General features: G+C 44.9%; 1 protein-coding gene across 4 annotated transcripts in view; it reads right to left on the reverse strand.

Moving 5' to 3' along the window:
• The window catches only part of capn15 (calpain 15), a 53,286-nt gene that overhangs the window by 19,404 nt on the left and 14,688 nt on the right, over positions 1-19,194 (reverse strand). For all 4 annotated transcript variants that reach the window (XR_006358294.1, XR_006358293.1, XM_044014757.1 and 1 more), the window contains exons 2-11: positions 15,638-17,309; positions 9,470-9,678; positions 6,908-7,091; positions 5,164-5,387; positions 4,220-4,345; positions 3,470-3,622; positions 2,042-2,203; positions 786-1,021; positions 530-699; positions 88-266 (exon numbers count right to left, since the gene is read on the reverse strand). Coding sequence is in view for 2 of the 4 variants with exons in the window: in XM_044014756.1 (XP_043870691.1) it covers positions 88-266; positions 530-699; positions 786-1,021; positions 2,042-2,203; positions 3,470-3,622; positions 4,220-4,345; positions 5,164-5,387; positions 6,908-7,091; positions 9,470-9,678; positions 15,638-17,309 (3,315 nt within the window). In the remaining 2 variants the exon portion in view is untranslated. The remainder of the gene's footprint in view (positions 1-87; positions 267-529; positions 700-785; positions 1,022-2,041; positions 2,204-3,469; positions 3,623-4,219; positions 4,346-5,163; positions 5,388-6,907; positions 7,092-9,469; positions 9,679-15,637; positions 17,310-19,194) is intronic.

The following is a 19,194-nucleotide window of genomic DNA, read 5'->3' on the forward strand; positions in this document are numbered from 1 at the left end:
GATGACTATGCAGCATCATCGTTTCCCGGAGCTTGTAATCTACTGAGGATGGTTTTGACGACAAAGGTCCTTCAGAGAAGAGAGTACCTGTGCAGAGGCGGGACACTGTCGATGGTCTTGAGGCTGCCGCGCGTGGACACCACGTTGAAGCTTTCAGTGCAGTCACAGGAGACGTGGAGGTAGTATTTGGGGTGGCGGTTCTCCACCACTACTATGAGCCCCGCCCAGCCATGGGTCAGGTAGTAACATGTCATGCCTTCACGTCCCTGAGAGGAAAGAAGAAGACTCCATCAATGACGTGTCGGACAGAAAACATCATGTGTGTAGTCATTTTTGTGTAGTCAGATGTCGAGAGAGAGAATTCTTGCTTTTTTAATTTCGTCACTGATGTTATGAGATAAGAGGTCAAACTGCCCCCACTAAGCTTTGAGCTCTGCCAGCTGTGTGGTTCTCTAATGTTTTTTATTCGTCAAAAACGTCACAAAAACAGAACATTATAGATAGATTCCACTTATTTACAACTTCTCACCTCATGTCTTTCCCCTTTGTTTTCCGTGAGGAGGATGATGGCGTCAGCCAGTGTGATGGGGGTGGCCTCCACCTGCTCCACCATCACCTGTCTGGAACTATAGATGGCCAGTATGTAGCCAGGGAAGTCCTGGTTGGGGCGGCGCACCGCTCCACTCGTTGGGCTGGAGACTTTTGAGAAAAAGAGACAGAAATGAGTTTTAGATAAAAAAAAAGCTCATGTGACTGTAACTTTAACACTGCATCGTTACACCTACTGGGCGTGACCGGACCTCCAGTTGCACTGACGTTCATTTGCCAGTGGTTGAAGGCGCAGCAGACGACGGCATACTCCCCGGGCTCCAGCATCACATCACAGCCCACAAACTTCTTCACCGCCCGTTTGCTGTGGGCCATCAGGCGGCCCAGGGTCAGCTTGTTGCCGCTGCCCAAGGAGGCGCGAAACACCATGATGCACAGGTCCAGCAGGTGGCTGTCTGCCGTGTCCGAACGCCTGGGGAGGAAAATGCAAGAAAGAGCTGTAGAAAAGAGAGCTACGACACTCCAGTAGACTTCTGTGGGAGCCAGAGAGTGAACGATAGTTTCAAATATGCAGACGCTGCTGCCAGCAAATGGACGACTATTGCCCATAAATCTGGTCAAGTGTTACAGCGGCCGAGATTAAGGAACTACAGATTACACAAAACAGAGCAGCGTGTGTTGTGATTACAGAAAAAAAATGTGGTAGTAATGCACAACTGTCTGTTTTAGTTATCTGTGTTCACGGCTTATATTCATCATTACGAAGACTAATGTGCCTAATGTGTACAAACAGCAAGAGCAAACTCTGTCAAACAAATGGTTGTGTACAGAAAACAGTCACAACACAACGCGACTGTTCAAACAGGATCACTCATTGTGGGTTTTAATAAAACGTGTCTTTTTTGAAATAACATAACTAACGTTTGCATTACTACTAGGGCTTTAAGTCATTTTGAATTGAATTCATTGGAGGTTAATCACACATTTTTACCACACATGACAAACACAGTCTAGAATAATCTCAAGAATGACCTCACAGAGTCTGTAAATTATAAAGGAGACATGCCTGTGATGGTCACATGTTTAAAAAAAACCAAAAACATACTTGTTCCGTATTTGAAAGATAAAAGATGTAGTTCTGTATTGAATAGATAAGGAACACACTTTTCAGTTCCTGTGTTTAGAACGTCGGAAAACAACTGCTACACAAGTCACTAGTTAGTGTGTGTCGCGTATAAAACAAAGTGTGATCACCCCGTCCACATTGAGGAGTACTATAGTACTCTATGGTAACGGAAAACCAAGCAAACCACATGGAGTCCAGCCGTGCCGTGCCGTGCCGTGCCGGTACCATGGAGTGGAAAAGCCCCATTTACTGTAGGAGGTTTTAATGGGGATGAAGACATTTCTTGAAATGATGCCGTGTTTACGGAAAACGTTTAAAAACAAGAAAGAAAAAGATCGTATAGGTGACGCTCTGGCTTCACTGTACCTGCTTCCTTCCTGGAAGAGGGCGAACTCCAGCGCGGTCCTCTCCAGCACAGTGAGGGATGTGACGGCGATTGGTCCGTTGGCCTTGTTGGGGAAGCAGCCTTGCAGCCTGACCTCCTGCCAGTCTGAGTGGATCTTACAGATGTCCACCGAGTCAAAGTATCTGTGGGAGGACGAGGAGGCAGAAAAAGAGCAGTGATAACATCCCTGCTGCTGTCGTGACTCCTGAAGGCCTCAGGGCAAGACTGAGCAAGTGAATTCATCAGCTCACACTGAGACTCATCTATCCTCGTGTACTTAAGACTGCCCCTCAGCTGACGTCCTCTGACCTGCTGCAGCTTCACTTTGATTAGTTTGGGATTTTGTCTGATGGTTAAAATCCAATTTCATGTTACATCAGTGATAGTAGAGCTTTGATTCACTCTGACTCTTTCTCTCTCTTTACCTGTCACTCATGCAGAATGAATGTAAACAGATGTAAATAAATTTCATTTTTTTTCGTAGTTTGATGACCTTTCTGTCTGTCTTGTTTTGATTTATATCTTCTTGCTATTCCCTTCTCCTTTCTATCTCCTGTGTTAACCAATTTAAAACTAAATTGGTGAATATAAGGCTTAATAAATATAAAAAATATAACTAGCTATCTGCTGAACAAATGGAACGGTCTGTGGAACTGGAAAAAAAAAAAAATTCTGCAAGCCAGAGGGGAGGTGCTCTATCCAGTCCTTGTGAATAACATTTTAAATTTAATCAACTCAAAGACGTGGAATAGCAGGACGACACCGTCTAATGCTGATTAAGGTTGTTCACATGTGTCATTGAGCTACTCCTTGTATAATAGCTAGTAACTGCAGCTACAACAGCTATATCACGAATGATAAGTCAAGGTAAACAAGTAAATGGAAGAAGAGAAACAAATGTAATGTGTTTAATACACAGTACTCGCTAGTCACGTACTTACACAAAAGCTCTATCCGGTTCTGGCAACACATCCATGTCATGTGATGAAGGAATGCACAGTGCATGTAGGGGGTGTGGCCTCATTAGTATGCAGTAAGTTGTGTGCTAGTTGCATGTGATCGTGGAATTCACCACATTTGCATTAAATCTAATCGTTTTAGCCACAATTATGCAACAATACCTTATTTACCAACTACATTTAAGTTCCCAACCTTAATTTTGAACATTTTGTTCCCGCAAATTCCCATGGAAAGTTTACTTCCATGGAATTTTGCAACCCTAGGTGTGACTGAATGTTGCCCGCTTGCAGATTTCTCAGGAAGGATATTAATATCAGGTTTGAACAGGGCCTAAGACGTGATTACTCATCTTCAATTTGATTACTGAGGCACTACTATATGAAAGATCTAGAATGAAACCACCGTAAACCAACTGTTTCCTGAGGTGGAACAAAAAGACTGGCTCTCACTTTATGAAGTCGCTGTACTCCATCCAGAAGACGCCCTCACTGCTGCCATTAGGCATGAGCTCATTACGCAGGTGCTTCGGCCAGTCCGTCCACTCGTCTGACCAGTTGCCGTTCCACGAGAAGCGACCCCAGGGGTTTCTCAGCCGCAACAATCTGAAGCACAGGGAGGATCATTTCACCCAGCGAAGCTTCCGCCGTCATACTGCTCACTTTTGACAACAGGCATTCGTTCACTGCCTGCTTTTGTCAGTGAAAAGCAGAGATGCAGCCATACTGTGCAGGTGCATCACTGTTAACTGAAGGCTTTTCATCCTCTAACGTGACTGAATAGGAAGAGAAGCTCGTCTTCTAACCAGTTTCATTCCCGGCTCCTCTGTTCTGCATGCTGATGTGTCCGAGAGCAAAACAATGAAACCCAAAATGCTCCTGGCTGCTGTGCCAAAATAATGAGAATGATGACTGGAGAATAAAAAAAAAGCTCTGTCACTTTCTCTCTGTTTCCCCCTCTCTCACATTTGTAACACCAAGAAAAATGTTTTATCTGCCAAAGGAGGACCCTGTAGAAAACTGGACTAGTGTGATCGAGACTAGAAAAGCACCTTAAGTCAACAGCTTTACTCTAGGGATCAAACTGGCAACCTTCTGGTTAGAAGACAAGCTGCTCTACCTCCTGAACCCACAGCCACGGCTTGAAACGGAAGAAATAAAGAACAAAGAAACTCGAAGAACTCAGAGTTGGTCCATCAGTACCTGTAACCCTGCACGTCTCGTACGTCCAGGATGGAATATGCATGTCGAGGCCGCAGACCCAGAGACTCATAGACCGCATCATCTACCTTCATGTTGCCTCCTCCACAAGATGCACCCATCAGAAACCTGTAACACAAGGACAACATGCAGTGGGACTGGAAGGTCATGTTGGAACCATGCAGCGTATCCTTGACAATCTTGATTATTGATTGAAACTAACTATGTTCACCTTTAGACCTTTAGGGGCCTTATATTGTGTTTGTGTGGGTGAACTGAAAGTGTAGAGTACATGAAATAAAGATTATGGACATGACCTCTGACCTTTTCTCATCAGGAGAGAGAGAGAGAAACATGCATAAATTAAAAACACAACAGCTGTGTCGGACGAGGTTTAGAGAGTCAATAAAAGACTAGATATTAGTAGTTATGAAAGCACAGGCCCAGATACATACAGAGCGGGGAGATGTGTTTGAAGTGTTTGAACTAAATGCAAAAACAGGCTTAATTGGCTTGAGTCTGTGGCAGAACACTTACATAACTTGATTTGATTGATGCACAAACTTTTGTCATGCCACATGTATTATCTATTGTCTGTGCACAGTCGTCTCTAAAACTTTTGCTGCTCCACAAACGTCAGGGTTTTTTTTTTTTACTATATGAATAATTGTTACATTATTAACAGTGGGACAAAAGTGTGATGTAACTGTGTGTTACATCCAGTGAGCTGTGTACAATGCAAGCAGCTTCGTTTCTGATATTATTTGATGGAAACATGGATGATTCTATTGTTGAATTAATAAACTGTATACTTAAACAGTTTTTCTGACTATTTACGGTCACGTTTGGGTTTCCTACGTACACCAACCTTTCAGGCGTACCTACACGCTGTTTTATAAACGAGGCGTCAGATCTGTAGAGGAGAGGAATATAATACTGTGTCTTACCCGGCCTCTTTGGAGCTGAGCATTTTGGCCCAGATGAGGTCCGTATCAATGGGTTCCTCGCGGGGGTTGGTGGAGCTGACCTGGAGCATGAGGGAGTCACAGGGAGCTCCGGTGAGTGTGGCCAGGCCCTCGATGGCGCGCCCTGCCTGCAAGGCGAAGTAGGAGCCATGGATTTTGGCCAGAGCCTTTTCAATCAGTGCCACCCACAACTGTTTCCTCTGAGCCTGCGAAGACGAGAAAAGATCCAGTGGGAATGTGAGTCAGGCTAGAAGACGGTGCACTCCGTGTGAGGCTTTTAATGCACGGTTGTGGTTCAAGACCATTCATGTTTATCTTCCTCTTATCATCTTGCAAATCACAATCCTCTGATGGTTTATATGGATCACTTGAGAAATGTACCCAATAACTCTTTTCTCCTCTGTTTTCTTCCCGTCTAGTTTTTGCTTTGTCTTAGTTTTTCATTTTCAATATTCTTCTGCCCGTGTAACAAATCTGCTGTTGGCTTTAATATGACAATTAAACAGCTTGTTGGTATCTGTACACACCTCTAGAATTTATTCATAATATAGTATATTTATTTATCATTAGATAAGGGACACTCTAAGGGAATTGTCTATCTCTTTATCCTCCACATGTGGGTCGCTGGAGTCCATCGCAGGACCAACATATGTTATCTATTTCATCCTGTTTCTTATATTGTTCATTGAATTTCTTTGTCTGTTCTCTGTGGGTTATTTTGACCCCTGACAGAACGACTGAGGAGCAGCCAACTAGAAACTCACCCTGGGATTAATAAAGTGTTCTGAGTGAACAGGATTATGTGTGTATTATGTATTCATTATTGAAAATGATTAGGATAAATGCATTCGTCTTAATTTAGGTCTTAAGTTTCATAATGAACCAAAACATTACGTCACAGTTCTTATAATACCACAGGAGATCATAGATCATTCAGTGTTTTGCTGTATTGTAGGTCAGTGTAATGGTCTGGATTTATATAGTGCTTTTTCTAGTCTTGATGACCACTGCAGTTTTTGCCATTCACCCACACACACACACACACACATAGAGCTCATGTATGTGCAGCACCTTTCCTATCATTCACACCATTCACACACTGCGGGCACAGCCGGCAGGAGCGAGTGTCTTGCCCAAGGACACACAGGCACGCAGACGAGCAGAGCCCGGGAACAAACATCTGGATCTTCCACTGAGCCTCTGTCGTCCCCAAATGCTATACCGTACAATGTGTGAACTCAAGTATTTAGTGAACAGTGTGTGTATGTCCACGTTCTACCTCACTACAGCTATAGACTGAATTTATTTTGTAGAAAACAGGACGGCGTTTGTGTGTGAGCTCTTTATTTGTTGCATGACTTATATATATATATATATATATATACATATATATAAAATATAAATATATATATATATAATATAAATATAATATTATATTATACTATTATATTTATATTATATATAAACCTACCTTGTGAAGCCCTACCCCAGAGGTATTATATACCAATCAGTATCAATTTCATGCTGCACATCACTTAATATCAAGTTATTTCTGTATATTTTTGATCCATCAATAGATTCATTTTGCATCAAAATAAACTTTTATTTTGAAATGACGTGAAATAATCATCGTAAACATGATTATTTGGATGTTTTTTTTCACTATTTTCCCCCTACAGACCAAACTAGACACACTCGTGTCCCCATAATCCTCTCTACTTCTGACCTGGGAGAAGAGGAGGTAGCCATATTCATCGCAGGGCAGCATGTCATCTACCAGCACCGTCGTCCATGTCCCATCTTTACAGAGCCGAACCTGGTAGGCCCCCTCTGGAGAGATGGTCCTGGTGATCATCACCCTCTCCACCAGCTCCGGCCGCTCCGCCAGCACCGCCAGAGCACTCAGGAACCTGAGGACAGAAGAACTCCATCAACCACGGACAGACATGTCGGTTCAGCAAGGACCGAGGACAACAATGAGCTGACGGCGACAGAAAATAAGGAAATATTTATGGAAATTGTGGAATCAAATCGATATCATGAAAGAGTTTTTCAAAACATCCATGAATAATTTCCCACTGAGCATCAGCAGAAGTTGATGAGTCGAACAGTTTCTTCTGGTTACCTCCACATAACACTCTGTTCACCCTGCAGCCAAAACAAAGCAGTTGGCCTCATGAGCTTGCATCAGAGATTCCGCCTCATCAGAAAATGCTAATTCTTCACACAGCTGAGGACACGAGGACCCAACATCAAAGGAATAGATTTGATTTTGAAGTGAACATTTTGTTTAGGATGAAAATGTAGATTGAGATCATACATTTCTTCGAAGGGCGCTTTCACGTCAAGATAGTCCGGGGGACATTTTACACCTTCATTCAGTTTGGTTCGCCTGGACAACGACACAGAGCTAATGAGCTGTCCTCACACCACTTCCACTCTTTGGTTGGCTGGATAGTCCGTTTTGCCACTGTGAGCAAACAACACCAGGGTTCACTTGCAGGCAAACAGAGACCCAGGCGGACCAGAGTTCACACCCAAACACACAACGAAGCGGACTATCCCAGGAAACTCTGGTCCGGACCAAACAGCTCTGGTGTCAAAGTGCCCTCAGGTTCGATTCATTCAGCCGGTCTGAATTTGCTTTCACACTTTAGTGAAGCAAACCCAACTTTTTGAATATCGTGTTCCCCTCGTGTGCCAAGAACGCACCACGGAAAACTGTCCTTTTCACGTTCTGAACCGCCGCTTCTTCTTGTATTGTCTTTGTGCGGCACTGCTCTGCGGCTATGGTTTTACACACGTGTATGCTTTGGTTGTGCTTACCCACAATTCCCCGTGTTGTGGTCCGCTTCCTGCATTTGGTTCACTTGAAGCAAACCGAGACCTACTTTTTTTTAGACGGACCAGAGTTCGCTTCTTTGAGTCCGGTTGGTTTGGGGAGGTGTGACTGTGCAACCGAACTCTGATCAGCCTAAACGCAGGGCATTGTGGGTAAACCCAACCAAAACATACGCACACGGAGAAATGTGTGAGTCCACTGTTGCAGCATAAAACCACAGGATTTGATGCAGCTGCATTAACCAACACATGAGCCAGTTTTCTAGTTCACTGTTGTCAGATTCAAAAAGTTTGGTTCGTTTCACTAAAGTGCGAAAGTGTGAAAGCAAGCTGGGAGTGGCTGAATGTTGCGACCCCCAATCGTAGCGAGTCTGGCAGGTGTGAAAACCTCGTGTTTCAACCCCCTTCTTAACAACACAGCTACAGGTTTACCAAACTAATGAGCTACTGTTGCTATTAGTGATGTGGCCACTATACTTTCAGGTAAATGGAATAGTCCTTTTGCGTCACCTGACAGCGTGTGTCGGTCCGGGTACAGCAGGCGGGATTATGTGGTACTAGTGATGAATAATGACATGGTAACCGTTCAGCATAATGTAAATCAAGACGAGAAAACACTTCTGCATCTGCGTCTAAGCTGTTTACTATCTCATAACTAAATCTGTACTGTCACGGAAGACTTTGAATTCGGAATTCATAACTCCCTACTCTTAAAGAAGAACAAGCTCTAAATCAAAGTGTAGGAAATCTAAATTTCAGCAGTTTAAGTGGCTGCTGATGACCTGAGCCCAACAGAATGAAATGAAAATCCTATTATCTGAGTCATTATGTGACTCTATTGGCTTGTGCTGCAGCCGTAGTCAAGGACACGGGTGACTGACACTGTTTTCTTATGCTGCCATCGGTTGCTGGTTATAAGGGCAAGGTTGTGTGTGTGTGTGTGTGTGTGTGTGTGAGGGTGATAGAGATGCAGCCCGGGAGGAAGAATTTGGGTTAGATTCTGTCACGAGTGAGAGGATTGTGCTCTTGGAGGGTTTATTTTTGCTAAGCTGCGTGTGTGTGTGTGTGTTCTCTGGATGAAGTGAAAAGTTGTACTGGGACAACGCCGTGCGTACACACAGACGCACAAACACGCACCAAAGGACAAACAGAGCAAGGGCACAGAGATGAAGCCACATGTCCGTGAATAATCTCCCCGTCTCCCTGACATCTGTCCAACTTCCTGTATTATCTGTCATTTCGTCACAACCTACTTCCCTTTTCTCCTACCTTCACATTTCTCACTTTTCCTCTCTTATTGTCTCACTGCATCACTGTCACAGTCTCCTGGCTTCAGACTGCGGTATTCATCTAAAACAGAGTGTGAGAGAAGTCGCCTGTTGACCGTTTCATCTTCCTCTGACCTTTCACTGAGAGGAAAGAGGAATAAAAACTTCTGAAGTCTCACCAGCAGTTTCCCAGCAGACCTTGCAGGATGTCAGACGGCCGCGGTGTGCGGAAGACGGACCACTTGACGCCTCGGTCTTTGAAATTGCTGCAGTTGATCTCGTGGGGGCGCAGCCACTTTTTGATCCGCTGCTGGACGCTGTCGCCCTCTGGGAAGCCCACGGAGCGAGGTCCCGGGGGGAAGCTGTCATCCACAAAGTTCACCGTGTTCTGAATGAAAGACAAGGGGAGGGGAATGAGGAGAGGGACAGTGGAATTATATATCAACATGAACAACAAATGTGACACTAAGCAGAGTCTCCACCACCAGGTTTAATGCAGGACTCCACACCACAGGAGCCTCTTTCACTGTCAGTGAAGCATCACATTTGAACTGTTTGGTTCAAGAGAGATTTTGGAAGATAATTGTAATTCTGGAGAACAGGAAAGTTTCATGAGTCATGCGTTTGCTCTCTTACGAGGCTACAAAAAATGTCTGACGGGAGCTGATAAGATCTAACACCATCGTGCAGATATGCTGCGTGCAACGGTTTGGTTTGGTTCAGTTGAAAAGTCGAAAATACCAAAGAAACTCAGGCTGACCACTGTTCTCGACTGACGCTCACACAAAAAGAACAAACATCCGTCCTGTTACGTACACATGTCACTGTCCGGGGCACGTGTGGAGGGTTTCGTCCATTCCGTTCGTTCGAAAAGAACAATAGTGACGACGGAGATAATGTTTGGGACAGACCGATGTAAAAAAGTGGTGGATGACATGACAACTGTGGCAGATTGGAAGTGGAAGATTCCATTTTTGCATGATTGCACAACATGTCCTTAAGAATATCTCATTTAGTGGAAAGGGAACTTGGCTTGTAACTGGAGGGTTGCCAGTTTGAGGGCTGGAATACCCCTGAGCAAAGGTACCCAACCCCCATTGCTGCACTAATCAGTGGCTGCCCACTGGCGGGTTTTCTAGTAGAGGATGGAGAAGGAATTCCCCCCTGTGGGACTGATAAAGGACTCTTTTTTTTTTGTGAACCTTTCCACCCCCTAATGTCTGTGGTTAAAAATTTAAAAGCACTATGCGTAAGACTGATAATTCACGGTAAAAGTAGCAGTTAGTGCTTTCCCCTGTGTTTCAACTACTTTGAAACACATGATACAAAATAGGGATGAAAACTGTTAGCTCAAACCAAACAACCGAAAGAAATTATTATGTCAATTCTAGAGCTGCAACAATTATTTTCATGCTTCAGTGGCCAGATTTTCAGTGCATTCCTAATATAAAATCTATAGTTAAAAGTAAATGTACAAAGTCATGATGAAGTCATGATTTCATTGTTAAAACATTTCCCGCCCCTATCTCATGCCAATATCACAATCATGAGCGCCTACAGTATCAACGCTGATATTAGTCCAGTACAGTCGGCACTCATGACCTATCACACATTGGCATGCAGACGGGCAGTCCATGGGATCAAACCCTGACCTTATGGACGGAAGATGACCCACTCTACCACTGAAGCACAGCAGCGATTGGACCCAAATGGCTCGTCGCGAGTGTAAGTCATGATTTTGAAAACCTGTTCATTCCTAATTGGCAAAAAAACAAAGGGGGGGGATGTGTAATGTCATAGCATTTAACCAAAAAGACAAATAAATAAATGAATGAATGAATGAATGAATAAATAATGGGTTGGTGCAACCCTACTCTCTACTGTACACTCCGTGGATACCTTAACAGATCACGACACCTGATTTGACACACTATCTAGCCATCTAAAACTCCTCTCTACAAACTACAAATAGACACACATGCAACTCTATCTATCTGTGGTTTCACGAGTGGGTTCTGCCAGCTGCAAGCCAGACAGGGGACGGAACCGAGGCACCACCCCACTGGTGGGGCACAGTGAAGCAAACTGATGAGTGGCCGTTCCCCGCAATCCAATTTCCCAGCCAGAATGCAGCATTAGCTACCAGACAGAATCCATTCTACACTGCTCCTGCTCCTCCACCCTGACGAACCTACTGACTTATGTTCTTGTATTAGCTTCAATCACATTCATTTTACAGGCCCGTGTGGATTTAACACAGATGTTGAGCTGGACACGTGCAGAGACGTCACTTTAAATCAACTTCCTGGCCCATGAGAAAAACACAGCAGTGATGCTGCGTTAAACGGTCCTGGAGGACACATGTGAGACACTGTTTTTGTGTTTCCATTAGGAATAGAACCACAATAACTTACTATATAATAGTAAACTGATAAGAATGTAAGGTGAGGTCTACTTTACTGTAGACCTCACATATACTATATACTGTATAGCTTGACGTCTTGTTGCCACAAACTGAGCAGGAACAGGTCAAGTATCTGAAAAGCAGCGTGTCAAAGTATTTTGTGATGTTTCACCATAGACGGCAAAGTAACAAATCTGCTGACTCATCTGTTAGCTCTTAGTTCAACCCGAACGAGGCAACACACACAGGCCAGACCCAGACCCTGGGCATAATACGGGCCCCCAGGAGCACGTCAGCGTGAGGTTAATTAGAAATTAGAAGATAAACATAATTAGCGGGGCTCTGGAGCGTGTGCAGCTAACATTTCCAGAGTTTCCCGTACATGGATCAATGCGCGGAGGCAGAATCAACACTGACATATTGTATCATGTACATGTTGTACATTTTGTCATTGTTCTTTAAACAAGGGCTTTGTGCTATTTTTATTTCATTTTAATCTTAATTCTTTTTTGATTCTGATTCTGATGATCATGCTGTTGCTTCATCTCCCTGTGTGAAAGTGATTCACAGACCTATATTTTATAAATTATACTGCACGCAAAATGTTGAAATTTGCTATCGTTAAAAAACGTAATAATAATAATAATAATAATAATATACAGCACTTAAAAACACCCATCCTGAGGCGAAGGATTCTTGGTGACATGAATAGTTTAAATGAATCCAGCGCACAGTTACGCACACGGGTGACAGTGGAGCTGCAGCGGGCTGCTGAAGGGCAGAAGGCTGTGTCTGTGATCGTGGGGGAAGAAACCTGCTGTAAACACCTGAGAAGGCGCGTGACATCATTCAAGAGCAGAAAGCAAAGCGCAGCCTCGGTCCACTCCATCTGAGAGCCGCACAGAGGAGACGGGACACCGTTCAGTGCTTCTAAAAGATGTTCGCATTAGAGTTTTACTGCGTTCATTACGGCGAGAGAGCGATTTTTGTTGGTAATTAACCGGCAAATTTCTGCCTGTTTTTAATCATCAGAGTCCATTAACCTGAGAACATTAACCCGTCTCTCAGCCGATGACACATCTGATTAAAAACTGTCTCACTGTTCACTTTTAGTAAGCGCCATTAAACCGGGGACGCCGACCGCCGTAAAAGAAGAAGAGGAAGAGGAAGAAAAATCAACATTCACATTCACCAGATACCTGCACACGGGGGTGTTCAGTATGACACAGCTCAGATGATCTCACACTGTGGTCTAACCACAGTCTTGCTACTGCTACGTTACTGGACCTGTTTGAAGACTAAAAGGTCTTTTATTTAACATAAATAAATAACTAAATAAAGCAATTGTTGTTTATTCCTAGAGTTTATATTAATATGCAGTATATGGGACAGTATAGCAGGATAAGAAAATGTTCTACTTATTAACTTGTAGGGCTTTAATATCAATAATCACCTTCATGTAGCTGTTACAATCTAAATATGACATACAAGTTGTTGTGGTATTGCATTTAAGATATGAGTTAGTGATAAGTTCAGTATCAGAATTGATAACACGGGGACGGGGGGATACAAACACTCAGAGTCCTGCTGCAGCAGCTGATGCCGTTAGTGATTTCCTTCACTAAAGGAAAAGTGGATCGTTTCTGCTCCTCTCCTCTCCCGCTCTGCAGCTAAAAATAGAACAGCCCTGTGTTCACCTTAGTTCCTGCACTCACAGTCATGAGGATCAGGTGTGGTGGGGGTGGACGGGATGCGGTGGGTGACAATTCGGAAGCATATTTGAATAAATTAGGCGAAGAGTGAAGGTGATGAAGGATACGGGATTAAAAAGGAGATGGTACTTTGATGAGAGGGGTAGAGCTAGAGTGCTGTAAAACATAGAGGGGGAAAGACGATGAAAGAAGGAGTAGGTTAAATCATGTTTTACATTAGGAGGAAGGGAAAAGTGGCGATGAGGCATCTCTGATATCCTCCCTTCCTACTGAGCCAACTTCCCTCCCACGCTCACAGCAGTGTGCCCTATGACCTTCAAAGAAAGCATTAATAATGCACTCTGAAGCTCACTTGCCATTGTTAACCTGCAAGTGCAATGGCGGTGTAGTAAGTGGGCATCAAACACCTACATTCTATACATCCAGACAATGTACAGCCTCCTGCTGCAGCTAAAAAACCTGAATATAAAAAGGTCTGGATTCTGCAATACCAACAGTTTAGCCCTAGACTGCACAGACAACATGTCCCACATTACAGTCTTCATGTGTCTCCAATCTCACCTTATTGACAAAGATAATAGAGGATGTCTGGCTGGAGAAGTGGGGGGAAAAAAAAACATCATATGGTCTCATTAAAGATTCCCAATACAAGAGTTGCAAAAGTTAATTTCTGAATTTTGTGATTTCCTTCTGGCGGAGGGTAGGGGCTGTAGTCTGGAAAATTAGACTCTCAGTATCTGCAGCTCATTTAGTGCCGGCCAACATACACCCACTGGTTGTTAAATGTCCCTGCAAACAAAGGCAGTGACAAAGCCTATTAGCATTTCTCTGAAATTACAACAATTGAAGGGGTGGGACAAAAGTGACAAGCACCCTGCGATGCACTACACTCAGAAAAGGTCAAGAAAAACTCGACCAAAGGGCATTTTCAACATCAAACGACAATCTAGGTTCGTGCATGGATACGGGTTTATTCCATACAAAGCCTGTAACGATAGGCATATCGAAACTGAACTGGCGACACTCTAATAACCCACGAACCTGTCGCAGTTGGAAAAGGCAAAGGAAACCTCTCACCAGACAATGTGGACATGATGGTGTTTCTGAAGAAGAATTTCCAATTCTGCATAGCAACAACATTAAGGCACGTGCCTTATCAGCTGTTGTAACAACTTCTAACTCTGCCTCCTAACATCAGGTGACAGTTCTGACGACGGCGGAGTATACGCGCCCAAAACGGATTAAACAAGCTAAAGGCAAACTTCCTGTTGTCTAAAAAACGAACCAAAAAAAATAAGTTCAATCAGTAATTAACTTTCACAACATAATATGTTTACATAACATTAACTCTGAGTTAATTTGTGGTTTATGTGGTCAATGTTTACATATTTGTGGTTGATGGCACAGACAGAAAGTTTGTTTCCTAAGCATAAATCACAATGGAGTTTAGTTCAGTTTATTTTCTAACAGTGTTTGTTAACGAACCGACATGAACCGAGTCGTGACTTTGGTGTATCGTTACAGGCCTGTGTAATACATATATGCAATAGGAACGTAGGTTAAGCTGTGAGCAGGATTTAAAGGAGGCATAGAAACCCAAGTAGCACAAGGTCATGCTTTCTGTGTTTCACGTTTGTGGAGAGCTGCTTCACATGGCTACAGTTCCACTAATACTTAAATTAGGTCGATATTGATCAATCTTTGACAAAAACAAGAGACCCCCTCCAACTGGACTGGAGAGTGTTGTGCCACAGGGAGCCAGTGCACTGCGATCCATGCAAACTGGAGGTGTGTTTGTCTACACAGGGTCCGTGCGGGCCGCTGCAGTAATAGCTGGGTAATTAACTTTATCTCAAGTGGACTTTGGCGGACTTCTATGGACAAGATTGACAGATTCCATTATAAACAGACTCAAGGCCTTGTAAGTGAAGCCTGAGTCACACTTTCACATCTGCATGTCCAGATAACACAGCCATGGACGTTTGCTTTTAGTTTGATAAGGAGATACGTGAGTTCCCACGTGCGACCAATACAAATAGCGGCGAACGCCTGGTGAGAAATCGCCAATGCTGGAATGGAATGTGAGATCGAGTAGGCATGTGTGTAAAAGCTACAACCGTGCCTGTGAATGTGCATGCTGGAACACAGAGCAGTGTAGAAAGTGCATCAATATGGAAGTACGTGTCAGGAAAGCGTTGGTGCCTTCTTGTGCTGCCCTGCTTCACTCTTACCTCTCTGCAGAAGCTGACTATGTTCTCCCACAGCTCTTTAGCCTCGCCTTCATCATTTCGTCTACGGGCCTCAACATGCATGCTCTCCCTCCTCTTCAGAGGTTTCATAACTTTGCGAAGGGTGAGGTACTGCTGCGGTGTGTGGCATGCCGCACAGTTCTTGGTCTTGATGTCGTTGAGCAGTGTACATGCAGGGCAGCTCCACTGTCCCATCTTCTCCTGGAGGCTTGATGAGGTGCAAGAAGAAGAGGAGGAACTGGAAGAAGCAGTGGCCGGGGAGGAAGATGGGAGGGCCCGGGTCTGTTTCCACGTTTTATGACACGAGGAGTACGAAGAAGGGGAAGATGTGCACGAGCAGGACGCAGTACCGGACCCTGCGAGGAGGCCACAATGTGTACAGCAGCGGGGCAGGGGCGCCTGCTGTTCCTGAAAGCCATGCAGCTTGGATGAACCACAGGCTGAACATTTAGGTGCTCCTGTAGGGTTGCAAAGGGTGCACTTGGAACAGGCCCAGGTGCTAAAGTCTGGGCTGGAGGGGCTGGCCGGGGTAAATCGTACCGTTTCACAGCCTACGAGGTCAATGAGGTCAGAACCTGCTCGCGATGATCGGCAGGCCTCGCACTTAGATGAACTACCTGGGTTAGGCAATGAGCAGCTCGGGCACTTCCATGTGGGAGTGGCTGACGAAGCATCAGGGAGGTGGGGGGTAAGCGGGTGGTGCTGAGGGTCTTCTTCCTCCAAGATACTGAGGCGTTTGCTGGGATATAAGGGCTCCTGTGGTTGGGCATGTTTGGGCTTGGCTGGCCGCTGTGGGCCCGGCTGGGGTGGCACGGTGACCGTTGAAGGTGAGGTGGGACTGGGAGTGCTGGTGCCCGGATTTGGTGGACGCCCTGAAGGGGGCACTTCCCTCCTGCTGCGGGGTACCGGGTTGTTCTGGAGCGAAGAGAAAGTAGCGAAAGGGGAGGAGAGGGACTGTGAGGAGACATGGAGAGGATCTTGAGCATCACAGGGTGGGGCTGGGGGTGAGTCATCTGTTAAGTCTATGAGCAGTGGGGCAGCCCCTGCTGTATGAACCGGAAACCCCGCCACAGGCGTGTGCACCTCAGGCACCACCAGTGCCTCAGGGGGGATTTTAGGCAACGACAGTTTCCTGGGACCACCACAGGCTGAACATGACAGAGCCACAGGTGTGTTATGGAGTGTGCATCGGGGGCAAGCCCAGCCAGAGTGATGCCCCTCCAGGCCGTCCACATCTCCATTACTCTCAGACCGCCATAGAACTTCCTCCTTAGCCGGATGCTGTCCATGGGGCTCAGGCAGAACCCTAGAGGTGACTGTGGGTGTTGGCGGTTCAGTTGACGCAGATGGGAGGCCGTTGGCAGTGGCAGCTATGGTGGTGGTAGGGGGTGTGTGAGTGGCTGGGGATGGTCCAAAGCCACAGACAGAGCAGGATCCAGTTCCCTGTGGATTGTTGAGTGTACAGCGGGGGCAGGCCCAGCGATGCTCCTCAGTGCTGCTCAGCCGCAGGATCTGGTTAAGGTCGGGTTTCTGGCGTGGTGCCTCACAAATGGAACAGCGAGGTGCTGCACCGGCATTTAAGAAGGTACAGCGTCCACATGACCACTCACTACCTCGCACTGCTGCTGCCATGGAGCCAGGAGAGTGAGAGTGGCTGAAAAACACAAAACAAAGAGTCAAGACAAATTCAAAGAAGTTGATCTATTTTTTTTGCCTGCTTTGCCTGCCGGCTTAATACATTGGGGCTATGCACCATCACTGGTCTCATAATTCAATTTGACTCCACGAGGCATCAAGATGCATTCTAAAAACAATCATATCCCAGTATGTTTTGGCTGATACTGTGTATATCCCTGTACATGTGTTGGTGTGAGTGTGTGTCAGAGTGTGTGAGTCTGCATGAGCTACAGGGGGAGAGAAAAATGGAGATAGAGCTGAATGAATCAAAGCTTTATCTCTCACATCATCACTCCAAATAACCATAAATAACAGCTGGTATATCATCAATAGGATGTCAAATAAAAAGTCGAGGTTGAACATTAACAAAGAAAAGATGAGAGACTAAGATAAAATGCAGGAATTGATTTATAGCGAACTTGGAGAGTACATATAAACCAAGCGCAGGTGAACCATGGTCTAACCCCAAGATCTTCAGGGAATCATAAATCTGAGACAATCAGAGATGGCAGACTCCCGTTCACACATCAAGCCTCTGTCGGCCTATATGTGTAACAGACTCTGTGGTGCAACGGTAGCTCGTCTGAAGGGTGTGTGTTCGAATCCTCAGGGTCAGAATTCTTTGGCAATGTGTGTCCATCACAAATTCTAACAAGCCTCTGTTGCTCATATTGCAAGCAAGTGTGGAAGCACAAACAGACAGACAGACAGACAGACAGATAGAGCCACCAAAAACAATACTTCACGCCAAGTAACAATCTCCAGGCATATAAATTGCCAAGATTCATCAATGAGTTTGAACTTGCCTGTTGTTGTTCTGGCAGAAGTGTTAATTGTGCCTGATGTTGTGATTGTATCTCAAAGTGGTTTGCTGTGTTCCGTGATCACGCCATGGCTGTCAATCAGTTCCGTAACCTGTGACAGTGCCTGTGTAATTGTGATTGGCAGAGAGTCAGGAGTTGGGTGTGCTTATGTGTGTGTTTCTGTGCGGTGATTGCACAAGTGAACTGAAACGTAAGTTGTTATTGTTTTGGCGTTGGCTGCGGCCAGAAAATAAAGTTTCAGTCTAACGAGTTCACGTCCATAGCTTCCTTGCCCAAGGGTTGTATCGTTTGGTATTTGTGATGAAGAGCAATAGAAGTCAGTGTGTGAAGTCCTTTGACTCTGACATGTACTCTTAGGGAGCATTGGCTTTTAATTTTGATTGTGCCCTGAAACAGATCGAAGACTCACGTGTGCACAAAAGGGGGGACAGAAATAGTAAATTAGGGGTTCCTGAAGGGCAACTTGAAGTGTGTGAAGTGTCTCGCAACATGGATAAAGAAATATGATTTTCCCAAAGCAGGTTCTTTTTGGAAGTCAAAACTACAAGAATTAAGGGAGAATCTGAATGATGAAAAAAAGAAAACCGGGGTGAAAGAGTAAGAGGTTTCAGGCCTCCATTCCCACCTGTTCCAAGAGACGTGTGCTTCATGGGACACTGGACACAAGACTGTCCAGAGTCCAGAGAAAGGATGGGGTCCTCAACGCCAGACTGACTAAGGTGAGAAGAGATAGCCGACCAGCTGACCGCAATGACAGAGTGAAACACACACTCGCGCACATGCAGTGAAGAACAGCTTGCGTTACTAACCCAGACCACACAAACACTGACAGACAGCCAACTGTCAAACATCATTAACGCTATCAAACACACTGAAGTGACAACTCCACCCAAAGCGGGTACCAATGCTATGTCACTCACCAAACTGACCCGAGAGACAAACCACGTTGAAATGACATTCGTAGTTGACTCTGGAGCAACATACTCTTACTTTTTTTTCAAAATGTAGTGGTAGATTTGTTCATTCTGTGGCGCATCA

The sequence above is a fragment of the Solea senegalensis genome, linkage group LG18, assembly GCF_019176455.1.
Source record: "Solea senegalensis isolate Sse05_10M linkage group LG18, IFAPA_SoseM_1, whole genome shotgun sequence".
NCBI lineage: Eukaryota > Metazoa > Chordata > Actinopteri > Pleuronectiformes > Soleidae > Solea > Solea senegalensis.